General features: G+C 38.8%; 1 protein-coding gene across 1 annotated transcript in view; it reads right to left on the reverse strand.

The window, feature by feature from the left end:
• LOC106874199 (vacuolar protein sorting-associated protein 35) overlaps positions 1 to 15,632 on the reverse strand; it is a 35,727-nt gene that overhangs the window by 16,820 nt on the left and 3,275 nt on the right. The window contains exons 4-11 of the mRNA XM_089347229.1: positions 13,030 to 13,126; positions 12,253 to 12,376; positions 10,570 to 10,752; positions 9,632 to 9,691; positions 7,747 to 7,963; positions 5,482 to 5,562; positions 4,281 to 4,390; positions 1,622 to 1,718 (exon numbers count right to left, since the gene is read on the reverse strand). Coding sequence (XP_089203355.1) covers positions 1,622 to 1,718; positions 4,281 to 4,390; positions 5,482 to 5,562; positions 7,747 to 7,963; positions 9,632 to 9,691; positions 10,570 to 10,752; positions 12,253 to 12,376; positions 13,030 to 13,126 — 969 coding nt within the window. The remainder of the gene's footprint in view (positions 1 to 1,621; positions 1,719 to 4,280; positions 4,391 to 5,481; positions 5,563 to 7,746; positions 7,964 to 9,631; positions 9,692 to 10,569; positions 10,753 to 12,252; positions 12,377 to 13,029; positions 13,127 to 15,632) is intronic.

The raw sequence follows: 15,632 nt of genomic DNA on the forward strand, positions 1-15,632 counted from the left end.
TATGCAGACAACATTAAGCTGTACCTTGAGATAAAAAACAAAAACATGTCCTCTACGCTATAGATCTTTCCTGCAAACTGACCTGGAAACAATGCAGAAATGGATTGCTGACAGGCAACTCAAGCTGACTGTAGACAAATGCATCACTACATATTTTAGTAGGAAAATCCTGGAATTTACCAATTCCCTCCACAACACAAACTTTACAAAGTCTGCTGGTGAATGTGACCTAAGTATTATTGTCAACAGTGATCTATGTGGGACAAAACATATTTCAAAAATCTAAGACCTTTGCTAGCTGCTAATTCATTATCTGTATAAAGCTATGTATGGCTATGGTATGTCCAAACTCACAGTTTGTATCTCCAACCTGGAACACCCGTCTTTCCAAAATATCTATTTCCTAGAAACTGATGAGAGATCTTCAGCTAGACAAATACTCTCTATCAATCGCCATATCTTGAACAGTTTGTTTCTCTGGTCATCAACAAAGTTTTTGATGTCTAGTAATTGACATGGTAAATCCTACAAGATTATCTACCATCTTGCCAACAACAACTTTTAGCCACCTTTTTCAATTCATCATCATCATCATCTTATAACGTCCGCTTTCCATGCTAGCATGGGTTGGACAATTTGACTGAGGACTGGTGAAACCGGATGGCAACACCAGGCTCCAATCTAATTTGGCAGAGTTTCTACAGCTGGATGCCCTTCCTAACACCAACCACTCAGAGAGTGTAGTGGGTGCTTTTACGTGTTACCCGCACGAAAATGGCCACGCTCGAAATGGTGTCTTTTATGTGCCACCCGCACAAGCCAATCCAGGGGCACTGGCAACGATCTCGCTCGAAAATCCTACGGGAGCCAGTCAGGCGGTACTGGCAACGGCCACGCTCAAAATGGTGCATCTCATGTGCCACCCGCACAAGAGCCAGTCCAGGGGCACTGGCAACGATCTTACTTGGCTTGCCGGGTCTTCTCACGCACAGCACATTTCCAAAGGTCTCGGTCAGTAGTCATCGCCTCGGTGAGGCCCAATGTATGAAGGTAAGCATATCTTTTATAAGACATAAAATAAAACAGTGCAGCCACCCTGACTTTGGACTAAGCTGTCAGAATACTGCATCCTTGGAAAATTCCATGCTTTCTGTGCGACCCCTGATCTACCACCTATGCACTCTTTCCTCTTTATGACTCTCTTAATGTTCACTTTTCTGTCTCTTTCTGTTTTATTCTGTGTCCTGTGCAGGTACTTGTGGCTTTCATTGCTCTCTTATTTCACTTATGGCTGCTTTCTGTCCCCCGCTTTTACTCTTTTCTGACGAGTTGTACTGTACCTGAGCACAGGATTAATGAATCTGTTATTATCTTAGTTTCTAAGGATTTCATCTATTTTTTAAAAATAAACACGAAAAATTGCAAACTAAGAAAATGTAATTATTTAATAAACATGTTAAAAACTACGGAACCTGGTGTGGCCTTTTTGTCCTTGCTAGTTCCTGTCAAGCTGTCCAACCCATACCAGCATGAAAAATGGGCATTAAATGTTGATGAAGATGTTTTAAAGAATTCGAATAACTACAAATACTGAGAGAATAGCTGTAGGCCGAAGACTTACCTGAATAATTAAAGCAATTTGCTGTGTGAATATGTCAAACAAAGGAATATCAGAAGGGATTCCAGAACTTTCCTCATTTTGAGCATAATGAGCCAATCTGGAAAACAGATTTAATAATTGCTAAGAATTTCCAAAACAAGAAAGAATAGAAGAGACAAATTAAATACTCGAAAGATGGGTTGGAGATTATCCTCACTTACAGAATAAAAGACACCAATATTAGTAGCTAGCATGGAAAGCGGACGTTAAATGATGATGATGCTGATGACATCTTCACTAGAGATACAAGCATAAATTTTGAACATAAAACACAAAGAGCTCACCAGACTAGGAGGTATCAAACCCACACCACATCCTGTCCCAACTATTATACCACATCCTATAAAATTCAATAAAAGAGTGACCTCCACCCAAAACAAAATAAAAATGACTCAATTACTAAATCAAACAGCTTGACAAACTCCCCCCTCTCAAGATTTTACTCAGCCTGGAGGTATAATAGAAGACATTTGTGCAAGGTGCCATGCAGTGGGACTGAACCCGACACCAGATGGTTGGGAAACAAGCTACTTAATATGCATTCACACACACTCATCATCATCATGATTATCATCACTGTTTAAACATCTACTCTGCAAGGGTCAGACAAGAGCACATGGGGTGCAGAGTTTTTCTTACAATCAAACACTCCTCCTGATACCAGCCCCAAGGCTTTCAAAGAATGGAATAATTTCCAACCTGTTGAACAACAAACAGCTCATACATGTTTTGGCAGAGAACTGAACACAAACACCATTGTGTGACTGCAACCATTATTTAACGTGGTTTCAATTATATTTAATGAATCACAAGATGGTGAAGCATGACTAGTGACCGAGACCTTTGGCAATGTGCTCTGCTTAAGAGGACCCGTCAAGCCAAGTGCATCCATGCTGGTGATACATAAAAAAAAGTCAACCTTTGAATGTTGGGCCTCACAGAGGCGAAGTAGCTGAGTACCTTTTGAGCATTGGGCAAAGTGGCCAAGCACCTGGGCCTCATGGAGGCAAAGTGGCTGAGTTCCTTTCGAGTGTTGGGCCTCACAGAGACAATGACCAAGACCGTTGGCATTATGTTGTCCTTGAGAAGAAGCTCCATCAAGTGAAGCAAAATCACAGTCATGGCAGATACCAGTGTCATGCAAATGGCACTCGTGCCGGAGGCACATAAAAGCATCGATTACACTCTCGGAATGGTTGGCGTTAGGGAGGGCATTCAACCATAGAAAACCATGCCAAATCAAACTGGATCCTGGCACAGCCTTCCAGAGTGCCAGCCCAGTCAAACCGTCCAACCCATGCCAGCATGGACAACAGATGTTAAATGATGATGATGATGACGAATCACTACCAGAAACAGAGAAGAAATTTCAAGTATGGAAGCAAGATCTGGAATGAAAGGGCTTTAGAGTTAATTTAGCAAAAACCAAAGTATTGATAAGTAGGAAAACAGACAAATCACAGATCCCTTCAGGGAGATGGCCCTGCTCGGTATGTAGAAAAGGTGTCAGGAGAAATTCCATAAGATGTACTCAGTGCAAGCTATGGGCACATAAGAGGTGCAGTAGCATTACTGGGTGACTAATGGAGAAAGTAGTCTTTACATGTGGCAGATGTGCAGGTACATTAAACACCAAGAATGTACACAAAATAGACTCCTTCATATGTCAAGTGAGATCCTCAGAAGCAGTAGACAGTTTCCGTCACTTAGGTGACCCAAGTCAGTTGTGGGGATGGTTGTTCCAAAAGCATAGGTGTTAGAATAAGAATAGGCTAGGCAAAGATCAGAGAACTACTACTTCTGTTAGTAACAAAGGGCTTCTTCCTCAGACTGTACGATGCCTGTGTATGAACAGCTATGCTACACGACAGTGAGACACGGGCTGTGGCTACTGAGGATATGAGAAGACTTGAAAGAAATGAAGCTGGTATGCACCACTGGATGGGTAATGCCAGTGTGCATATATGACAGAGTGTAAGTGGTTTGAGAGAGAAATTGGGTATACGTAGCATCAGATGTAGCATGCAAGAGAGAGGACTGCACTGGTATGGCCATGTTATGTGTCTGAATGAAGACAGTTGCATCAAGAGATGCCAATCTCTAATTGGGAAGGGAACGTATGGACATGTAGACCCAGGAAGACATGGTGAGAAAGGATCTACAAATGTTGGGACACAGAGAGGGGATGACAAGGGACCAAGACACCTGGCAGTTTGCTAAGCTTGAAAAGATATGTCAAGCTAAGTAAAAACATGGCTGCCCTTGCATACAGTCTCGTCCCCTGCAATAGTCTCCAGCTGAGCATCCCTAAACTTGTGGGCTTGTGGGTGTTGGTCCCACATAAAAAGTACCTGTGCTGGTACTGCGTAAAAGCATCCAGTCGACTGTGTAAAGTGGTTGGCATCTGGAAGGGCATCCAGCTATAGAAACTATGCCAAAACAGACATGGGAGCTTGAACAGCCCTTCAGTTGGTCAGCTCCTCTCAAACCATCCAACCCATGCATGCAATGGAAAATGGATATATGATGATGATGATGGTGATGATAAACATAAAAAAAAAAACATATAGTAAAATATGAGACTAAAAGTGGTATTTCTAGCTAAGACTGTAATACTCACCTTTCAATTAAAGCAATAATAATGTTATTAATGTTTACAGATTGTTGCAATTCAGCACAGGCCCTCAAGAAACCATTCAGAGTCTGAAGATGGAATTCATCAGGGAAGACCTACAATGACAACAGAAATAAAGATTAATTTATAAAATGTGTTGGTGTTTCTCAGGCAACTTGGTTGGATTTTAAGAAGATAACAGGGTAATTCCTTTAGTAGGATAGGTAAGAGGGAAAGATCATCATAATCGAGAGAAAATATATATTTGAACTTTTTTATTTTATTTTTGTTTTCTCTCATCTTCCACCCGACCTATCCTACTAACAACATTACCCAGTTATCTTAATAAAATTTGTAAAAGATTCTTTTAAATAAATAAAATTCAGTCATCATTCAGTTAAATTCATAGCTCTTAATTAGTTTATTTTATTCCAGTTTAATTAAGGACAGTGGTTAGGGTAGATTCATTAGGCTCAGAAAAGAACTTTTTTTGTGGTTTCTGCTTCACAAACTTATGTTCTGAGCTCAAATCTCATTCATGTCAACTTTGCTTTTCATTGTTCTGATGATGATGATGATGATGATGATAGAAAACAGTTTTAATAACTGTCTACAGATCTGTTAAGAATCACTAAATATAGTAATTTACAGAACAAAAACACTTGAATGAATAATGAAGAGTGGCCAAGAAGTTTAACTTAAAACGGATGCAGAAACAATGACTTAGAAATAATGGATGACATTTGGATCTGTCAGGAAATATCAATGTAAACATTGGGGAGGATGAGTCACAAAAAGGTAACGTTTCACAAAGGTCTCTTTCTACAGAAACAACATCAAAGAGCCCCCCCTCCCACTGCTTTTGTAAACCAATTTGACAGGCTTCTGGAGAATTTTGTTATACAACTGGCACCCGTGCCAGTGGCATGTAAAAGCACCCATTATACTTTTGGAATTGCTGGAACTAGGAAGGGCATCCAGCCATAGAAACTATGCCAAATCAGACTGGGGTCTGATGCAGCCCCTCGGCTTACCAGCCCTAGTCAAACTGTCCAACCCATGCCAGCATGGACAATGGACGTTAAATGATGATGAAATATATTTGATTTGATATAATATTTTGATCAATATGTTCCGCACTGTGATTAACCGATTTCAAATAATTGTTTCTGTGCAGCAATAATGTAATCAAATGAAGAATTCTTACCTGTATAATACACTCCATGATGTATTCTTGGGCAATGGCATCACGGCAACTCACAACCTGTTCCAAAATGCCAGGCATCACCTAAAATAGGAAAATTTCAGCTGCCATTGATAACCTTTTCACAATAACAAAAGAGGTAATTTTCATATATTTTTTTAGAAAATTCTTAGTTTTCTTTGTTCCAAGAAAACTGACAGAAAGAACATATCATTTATTTTGGCTTATTTTAATTTCTTAACAGACTTTTTCTCGGAATTTGGACAATTGTATAATGTTAGATTTAAGTATGGTTTAATTTCAGTAATCAAACAAGAACCAGTGTCTTCAATTCACGTCCAACCCATGTCAGCATGGAAATCCAACATTAAATGATGTTCATGATGACATTGGAGTTTTGACAGCTGAATGTCCGAACTGCAGGTCATTTCAGCCTGAAAGAAAAAGTGTTAAGTAAGTTGCTACATAAAAAAGCCCCTGTGCTGGGGCCATGTGAAGGGCACCCAGTGGAGCACTCTGTAAAGTTGTTGGCATTAAGAAGAAGGGCATCCAACTGTAGAAACCCTGCCAGCACAGACAACTAGAACCTGATGCAGCTCTCTGGCTTGTCAGCTACAGTCAAACCATCCAACCCAGCATGGAAAACGGGCATCAAATGATGGTGATGACTTTACCCATGAAACAAAACATGAAGCTGTATTAAGTATTCACAACCATCATCATCATCATTTAACGTCCGTTATCCATGCTGGTATGGGTCGGATGGTTTGATCAGGGCTGGTAAGTTGAGGGGCTGCACCAGATTCCAGTCTGATTTGACATGGTTTCTACAGCTGGATGCCCTTCCTAATGCTAACCAAGAGTGTAAAGGGCACTTTTACGTGCCACTGGTACAGGTACCACTTGCACAACATCAGTATCTACCACAACAATGATTTCGCTTGAATGCTGAAGGTCTCAGTCATTAATCATTGCCTCCAAGAGACCCAATGCTTGAAATGCACCTTTTACGTGCCACTGGCACAGGTGCTAGTTACATGACCTGGCATCAGCCACCTGGCCTCCATGAGGCCCAACGCTTGAAAGGTGCTTTTCACGTGCCACTAGCACGGGTGCCAGTTATGTGACACCAGCATTGGTCACAATTACAATTTCACTTGGCTTGACAGATCTTCTCAAGCATGGCATATTGCCAAGGGTCTCAGTCACAAGTCAGTGCCTCCGTTCGAAGATCATGCTTCATCACCTCATCCAATGTCTTCCTGGATCTACTCCTTCCACAATTAAAGATTGGCACTTCTTTACACAGCTGTCCTCATCCATACCAGTGCAGTTATCTCTTTTGCACACCACATCTGATGCCAAACTTTTCTATCAAGATGCTTACACTCTGTCGTACATACCACTGACATTGCACATCCAGTGAAGCATGCTGGCTTCATTTCTTTCAAGCCTACATGTCCTCAGCAGTCACAGCCCATGTTTCACTGCCGTGTAACATAGCTATTTGCACATAGGTATCATACAGTCTATCTTTCATTCTGAGGGAGAGGCCCTTTGTTGCCAACAGAGGTAGGAGTTCTCTGAACCTGACCTAGCCTACACTCTCAGAGCATCCACATCCACTACTGACTTGGTCACCTAGATAAAGGAAGCTATTACCCACTAGCTTACCCCACTGGCATTTGATGGAGTCTATTTTCTGTACACTTTAATGTTTATTGTACCTGTACACCTTCCACACACAAAAACCAGTTTCCTTATTAACCTTCCTCTGATAACTGCTGCACATTTTATGTGTCCATCGCTTACACAAGGTACATCTTGTGGAATTTCTACCTACACCTCTTCTATAGATTGAGCAAGGCCATCTACCTGAAGGCATTAGTGATTTGTCTGCTTTCCTACTTACTAAGACTTATTAATTGTAAAAATAAACCACAAACAAAAAACAACAATATTAATGGCAATCAGATATAGTCATTCAACAATGCTAAATCACCTCATCCAAGTATCGGTAAGATGAAGGTATGTAATTAAATTCAGGCTTAATTAATTTAGTACAGAAAGTAATATTTGTTTGTGTTGGACAGTTAACTAATATTTAAAGCCAGACTTGATACGTGGGTGTGAACCTAAGACCAACTTGTATGACTGAACGTAGAATTTTTTTTGAAAGGAGACAGGAGTTATTACATAAATAACTTTTATCAAATGAAGCAACAAGAAACAATTCTCTATTAAATAAAAAAAAAAAAAAAACATTACCTTTTTATATTTGTCCACATCAATTGTTTCTAATTGACTCAAGCGAACGAGATTGGTTCCAACCAAGATACGCAATTCTCGTCTCTCTTGCTCACGTTTGTCTTTATCACGAGAATGGCCTTGGTGTTGCATGCGGACCCATAATTTATTCATTTCAGAGAAATTCAGCAGGATGAAGTCTATGGAATCACGTATAGACCCATAGTCTCCCTCACCACTAAAAGAAAAAAAATTGAAAATTTTTAAGTTCTTTATCAAAAGGTTTTGTTTCAAACCAAATGGTTTTGGTTTTGCTTTTTTTATTTCTTAATCCAGAGACTAACAATAACAAGTGAATCACTCTGTCTCTTTACATACCTGTCCCCTCTGTTATATGCTAACCTCTTACCTGACACACAGCTACTTCCCCTCGATTCTGCTCCCTCTCTCTCTCATCTGAGAGGTCTTTGTCTTGCAAGCCATTCGGCAACCCTGCTGGTGCTGGGGCCACACAGAAAGCACCCAGAACACACTGTAAAGTAGTTGGCATTAGGAAGAGCAACCAGCAGACAATAGACCCGGGTGTAGTTCTCTGGCTTGCCAAATCATCCAACCCATGCCAGCATCAAAAACAGACATCAAATGATGATGATAATGTATGTATGTATGTATATCATCATTATTTACCATTTATCTTCCATACTGGCATAGTTCATCAAGGTCCAATGAGCAGGGCTATTTTCTCTAATGCCTGCTTTGGCAAGGTGTCTCTACACCAATCATTTTACAGAGGGTACCTTTTTTTCTTTTTATGGCACTGGCACTAATGAAGTGACCATGTACCTCACAAGATTAATATTCCCCTTGACTAAGTAGAGGTACAGTAAAGCACAAAGTAGCTTTATTCTAGGTGTTGAATGGTTGAAAGAAGGGACAGGAAGAGGTTTCTTGCAACAGGGCTGATACATGCCTACCTTATATTATAGAAAAGTAGGTGGGAGTAATTAAGGCTGAAAACGATAAAAATTGGGAGCAACAAGGTGTGGGAGTGAGTACTCAAGATAAATAGGGGAGAGACAGAAGAACAGGAAGGGTAGATGGGTGGGTAGAGAGTATGCAGACATGTTGATGATGATGATGATATCCATCATCATTTTACATTTGCATTTTCCTGCTGACCTAAGTTAGACAAATCAGTGGTTATTATTCATAAATTTACGACCTTCCTAGATGAGATCCCCAACTATTTTTAGAATGGTTTCTTCAGCTGGACGTCATTTTTAATGCCAATATTTTACAGAGTTACTCGATCCATTTTATCAGGCTCTCAGAATAAGAGAGGCTGTCTTGTCTCAGGCAGATCTAAAGACACCCCACTCACTACCATATCTTGTCTCTATTCAATGTAACATGACAAAGAGGAGGGATAGAAGAGTGATGAGAGAGAATTAGGATCAGAAGAGGATGGAAAAGAGACCAAAGTGGAAGAAAAAAAGGGATCAAGACTGAAAGGGGACAAAGGATAATGTAACATTTAAAAAAAAATGTAAGTAGTTCTTAACTTTTCATTTCTGCTGAAACTATATATAGAGTCTGATAAAGGCAAGCAGGGTAAAACTTCAAAGTCACTGTCAACTGCTTCTTTGTAAAAGTTTAATAAATATTTGCGTAATCCTTCAGTTTAATGTTAAATTGTTTTTACATATAACAACATCAAAAAAATAAACAATCCACACACATACATACACAATATAAGGAGTGGCAACATACTGGAATAAAGCTTTGCAAACAAGTAGTAATTGAAAGCCAAGCTCTAGAGTACCCTGTCAAAAATGGTCTTAATAATTAATCATTTACTCCAACCAATCCTGCATTAATCATCAAACAGTAAATGAAGAAGACTTACTTTCTTTCTCTGCCATCTACATGCTTTGGGCTCCAAACCTCTTGATTGTTGGCAGAATTTCTAGAAAGCAATAATCAGAAATTGACTGAGAATGATTCCAAAAATGATGTTTTGTAATATTACAGTTCATAGTTTGTCTGAAAGTTATTAAAATTTCATAGAATATTGGCAAATAGTGGGGGGGGGGGGTCATTTGATGAGAGGTTTAGTGATGGGTTCTAGGAGTATATCATCGGATGAGCCCTTCCTTTTAAGTTCATAGGAAGTGATTTGAGGGAGATTTGTCTCCTATTTCAAGTAGATTAAGCCAACACATTCAGGTTGCTTTGCTGAATGAGTGACTACAATAAAGTCATCACAGAAATCAAACAAACTGCCTGCCCTGGGGATGCAGTCAGCAATGTTTATGCATTGATGAGATTTAATTTGTTAATCTTACAATTAAGGTGGGGAGCTAGCAGGAATCCTTACCACACTGGACTAAAGGCTTAGTGGCATTTCTTTGACTTCAACATTCTTGAGTTCAAATGCCACTGAGGTTTTCATTGCTTTTCATCCTTTCGGGGTTGATAAAATGAGTACGAGTTGAGCACTCAGGTTTAAATTGTTGGCTTTTGTCCTTATTGCCGTCTAACGTCTGCTTTCCATGCTGGTATGGGTTGGACAGCTTGACTGAAAACTGGTAAGCCAGGGGGCTGTACCAGATTCCAATCTGATTTGGCAAGGTTTCTATGGCTGGATACCCTTCCTAATACCAACCACTCTGAGAGTGTAGTGGGGGTTTTCTGTATGCCATATGCCAACATATGAAACCAGTATTTCATAAACAATGCAGAATTTCTATTTGAAAATAATATTTGGAGGTTTAAAATATATATTTCATCAAATATAAATATTTCTTTACAAAGTGATCCAATCAAAAGAACATAAATAATTACCCTGCTTCGTCAGCTACGTCTGGTAAAACATTGCGAGTACACTGTAATAAGTAGTTTCTCAAAAAGAGACCTCGAAGAGGATGTTGGACACCACGGCACATCTCTACCAAGTCTTTCAGAATGTCTTTGCGAGAGAGTTCGTTCGATTTGATATAAACAACACCAACAGTTATGAGTAAATAGCTACAAGAAATAAATAAATAAACTTCATATTGACAGACCATCATTTCATTGGAATAGATTTCTAAATATAATAAAAAATTTTTAGACCTTCCCGAATATTCATTTCAAATATCAATCACAATAATTAGCTATAACAGCAGATTGCAGCTTCACTTGTCCATTTCAACTTTTACATCCCCTAAGGATATCTATCATCACTGATTAATGTCTGTTTTCCATGCTGGCATGGGTTGGATGGTTTGACTGATAACTGGTAAGCCAGGAAGCTGCACCAATAATTATACACACACACACACACACACATACATATATATAACCTATACAATATATAAGGTTTTGAATTTATCAACTTCTATTCAGATTTTTTTTTAAGAAAACATTTCCTCGCTGAAGTAACCAGCAAAATGTCTCTGTGACACATGCCTTCTTCACTTGGATTTGAAAGAGTAAAGTATTCAAGACAATGGGAAATGTGTATTGTGATATTCATTCCTTTTCCAAGGGTAGCATGCAGTAAATAGAGTAAACTACATCTAAGAATCAAAACCATAGCGAAAAACCTGTTTTACATGTTTTTCTCATTGACAGAATTAATATTGTGCTTTTGTACAATCAAAATATTACCAAATGTAACAGAATACAAAAAGGTAACAAAAAAAAAAAGGCTCATACATTTTCAGGGAATTATTTGAAAAATGGGATCTTTTCTATTTGGCTGCCAAGGTTTCAAAAATTAAAGTTTATTGAAAATTTTAAAATTTGGTACATTAATGCATTTTTCCAAGCTGAATTGCTGGAGATATTTCACTTTTCCAGAAAAATTAAAAAAAAAAAAAGTTATAGATCTTTAAAGTTTGACATTTTTTACCCAGTCAGGAAGCAGGATTTGGAAACTGTCATTTTCTTTTGTCACCATCCTAAAAATAGCACATGTTGTCAATATTTGTATTCTACATGCGAAAAATGAGTAAACAACTTGTCTTTTGTAGTTTTAAGCATTCAATATGCATTTAATGTGATCTCCATTATAGATGTGAGGTTACCGGAGCTTGCTGCCATAATCAGGCAGAACAGTAAAATTTCCAGGCGGGTAAAACAGTAGAACAGGTGGTTTCAATATATTTGTCAACACAGGTTTTCTCGCAGACAAAAGAGTTCTCATATTCAGCTTGTTACTATGGAAACAGGCATGCATGTGTCTGCGGCTTACGATTGGCTAAAATTACCCAAAATTTTCAAACTTTAATTACTAATAACTCTTTATTTATTGATTTATAGCAAAAGTGATTTTCATGGCATTGATCAGCTTATAAAAGTGTATCATTATACTGAATATGAAATCAATGTGAACAGAAATTGAAATTAGCAGCCAAACGGAAAAGATCCCAAAAATGTATAAATTTAGAGGAATAAATTTCTTAAGTCCCTAACAACATTTTAAAGAAAAACTAGAATCCAGTCATTTACCCACAAATCACTTGAAAAGGAAAGAATACTTACAGGCGTGGCACTATATTGCCAGCATATTGTACAAGTTCATACAAGTCAGCAACTTTTCGACCTTTCTGGAACTCTTCTACAAGATAGAGCTCCAAATGACGCAATTCATCAGAGATGGCCATATCAAAGGAAAGTCAAAGAAAAACACAACCATAGGCTTAGAGCTACATTTAGAGCTTCTCATATAAGAAATAAGAAATCACAGCAAAAAAAAAATAATTCTATTTAGCAATTAGTTTTATTTTTTCTCTTTTTACTTGTTTCTGTCAGCCATGCTAGGGCTCTACCTTCAAGAATTTTAATCAAATGAATCAACCCCCAGTACTTACTTTTTTAAAGCCTGGTGTTTATTCTATCAGTGTCTTTTTGCCAAACTGCTAGGTTACAGGGATGTAAACACACCAACATCAGTTGCCAAGTGGTGGAGGGGACAAATACAGACACAAAAGCACACACACACACACACAGATACACGACAAGCTTCTTTCAGTTTCCATCAACCAAATCCATGGCTGTAGTGGAAAACACTTGTACAAAGCGCCACATAGTAGGACCACACGGCCATGCCTCTATCATCATTTTACTGATTGGAGTAGAGTATGATAAAAAGATTTCACAAAAACACTGACATTAAATGCATTAAGCACTGAATTTATCAGATATATTGATTAATTGGTTTTAAAAAAAAATTAATGCTTTTAATATGACAGCTCATTATTCTATGAACAGTCAGAGGTAAGACAAATATAAAAGGTGACAAACATTTAAAAAGGATACAGAGCTCATAATAGGTCTTTGGAGACAATAAAGATGTCCTCAGCTCTCCCAGCATGTTTGAAGCATGCTTTAAGCCTTCCATTAATTTTCCTTTGTCCTAAATATTAAAAAAAGAAAAAAAGGGGCCATAGTAAGCAATCACAGTCTATCCATATTTTGAATCCAAGGAACTAAAATTCATCAAATTGTTTCTAGTTTCAGATTTATTCCATTTCTAACATTAGTTTCTCAGGGTTAAGTTGTAGAAATATCTTTTGTTATAGATATTCAAGGAATTTTAGAGCTTTTTAAGGTGGAGAATATCTCGAGTTAAAAACATGTTAATAAGCAGTGCAATAATCAAGATGCCCTTCTTAATGCCAACCACTTTTCAGAGTGGATTGGGTACTTTTATACATGACACCAACACCAAGTTCTGAAATACGGAGACCATTCATTAAAATATTGTTTGTAAAGAGAAATGACAAATTAGTCTTCTCAATTTCTGACAACTCATTATTCCTGGGACAGTGAAAGTGTAAATTTGTAACTGGAAAAGGAAACTATTTGGATTGATGAGGAACAAACAGAAAGAAAAAGATGGCATCTTTTGGCTAGAATAAAGAGTGAAACTAGCTTGCAAAGATGATGTCAACTAGACAGGAACATATCTAAAGTTGTTTCCCTTTACCTACAAATAATCAAACTTCATTTCCCCTGGGAATGTAAATTAATTTTGTGAGATTAATTCTACATTTCATAAAATTATCTCCCCACTTCTGTGGGATTTAATATCAATTACCACTAATCTTGTTTTCTTCCTCTTAGAAAATTTCATTTGATTATGAATTTTTTTTTTTTTTACATGCATCATTCTGTAGATCCTCCACCCACCTCTGTTAGGAGGTGTTGATAATTAGGAACATGTATCCTGCTCATGTTGATATATTTTATCAATGTTAGTAAGGTGAAAGGTTAACAAAAGGATGAACTATGTCACACGTGTTAACAAGTCAACTATATTTAATTAAAACTATTTAGTTCCCATCTCAAAGTTCAAATCATGCACAACTCAGCAGCTTTTTCAACTGACTTTAAAACAAAAATCATCATCATCATCATCGTCATTTAATGTCTGTTTTCCATGCTGGCATGGGTTGGACAGCTTGACTGAGGACTGGCAATCCAAAAGACTGCACCAGGCTCCAATCTGATCTGGCAAGGTTTTTACAGCTGGATGCCCTTCCTAATGCCAACCACTCCTAGAGTGTAGTGGGTGTCTTTCATGTGCCACCAGCACGGGGGCCAGTCAGGCGGCACTGACATAGACCACACACAGATGGTGCTTTCTATGTGCCACCAACACTGGCATTGGCCACACTCCAATGGTGCTTTCTACATGCCAGTCAGGTGGCACTGGCATCGGCCACGACAACGATTTCACTTGACTCAACAGGTCTTCTCAAGCACAGCATATTACCCAACAATTAAAGGGTACTTTTAAACAGGCCAGTTATGCAACACTGGCATCAGTTCCCTCCTCTGTTAGGGTGTGACACTTCTTCACACAGCTGTCCTCATCCATACCCAACACATGACCATACCAGCGCAGTCGTCTCTCTTGCACACCACATCTCATGCTTCTTATGTCTAACTTTTCTCTCTGGGCGCTAACACTCTGTTGTGTATGCACAGACTTTACACATCTAGTGGAGTATACTACCTTCATTCCTTGCAAGGTTACGCATGTCCTCAGCGGTCACAGCCCATGTTTCACTGCCGTTTAGCATGGCTGTTCGTATACATGTGTCATACAGTCTGCCTTTCACTCTGAGCGAGAGGCCTTTTGTTACTAACAGAGGTAAAAGCTCTCTGTACTTTGCCCAGACTATTCTTATTCTAGCAGCTATGCTCTCAGAGCATCTAGCCCCCACTACTGACTTGGTCACCTAGGTAACAGAAGCTATCCACTACCCCTTCTTTTCCCCACTAGCATGTAATGGAATCTGTTTTCTGTACATCTTCGGTGTTTATTGTCCCTGTGCATTTGTCACACACAAAAACTATCTTTCCAGTTAACCTTCCTTTGATATTGCTGCACTTCTTATGCGTCCACAGCTTACACTGGGTACACCTTATGGAGTTTCTACCTACACCTTTTCTACAGATCGAGCAGGGTCATCTACCTGAAGGGATTTGTGATTTGTCAGCCTTCCTACTTACTAAGACTTTGGTTTTTGCTAGATTGATTCTAGGGCCCTTCGATTTTAGACCTTGCTTCCACACCTAGTTCTGGTAATGACTCAGCAATAAGAGCAAGGTCGTCAGCATAGAGGAGATCCCAGGGGCAGCCATTCTTGAATTCTTCTGTTATTGCCTGGAGGACTATAATGAATAAGAGAGACCTGAAGACTGATCTTTGGTGAACCCCTACTTGTACCCGGAATTCTTCACTATACTCATTGCCAACCCTCACCTTACTGACAACATCCTTGTACAGCTCTCACCAACCACTTGTCTATCACTAGTTTCCGTAGTGACCACCAGAAAAGGGATCAAGGGACCCTGACAAAGGCTTTCTCCATGTCAACAAAAACCAAGTTCAGAGGTTTATCTTTGGCTAG

This window comes from Octopus bimaculoides, chromosome 1 (assembly GCF_046866305.1).
Source record: "Octopus bimaculoides isolate indiv1 chromosome 1, ASM4686630v1, whole genome shotgun sequence".
Classification (NCBI taxonomy): Eukaryota; Metazoa; Mollusca; class Cephalopoda; order Octopoda; family Octopodidae; genus Octopus; species Octopus bimaculoides.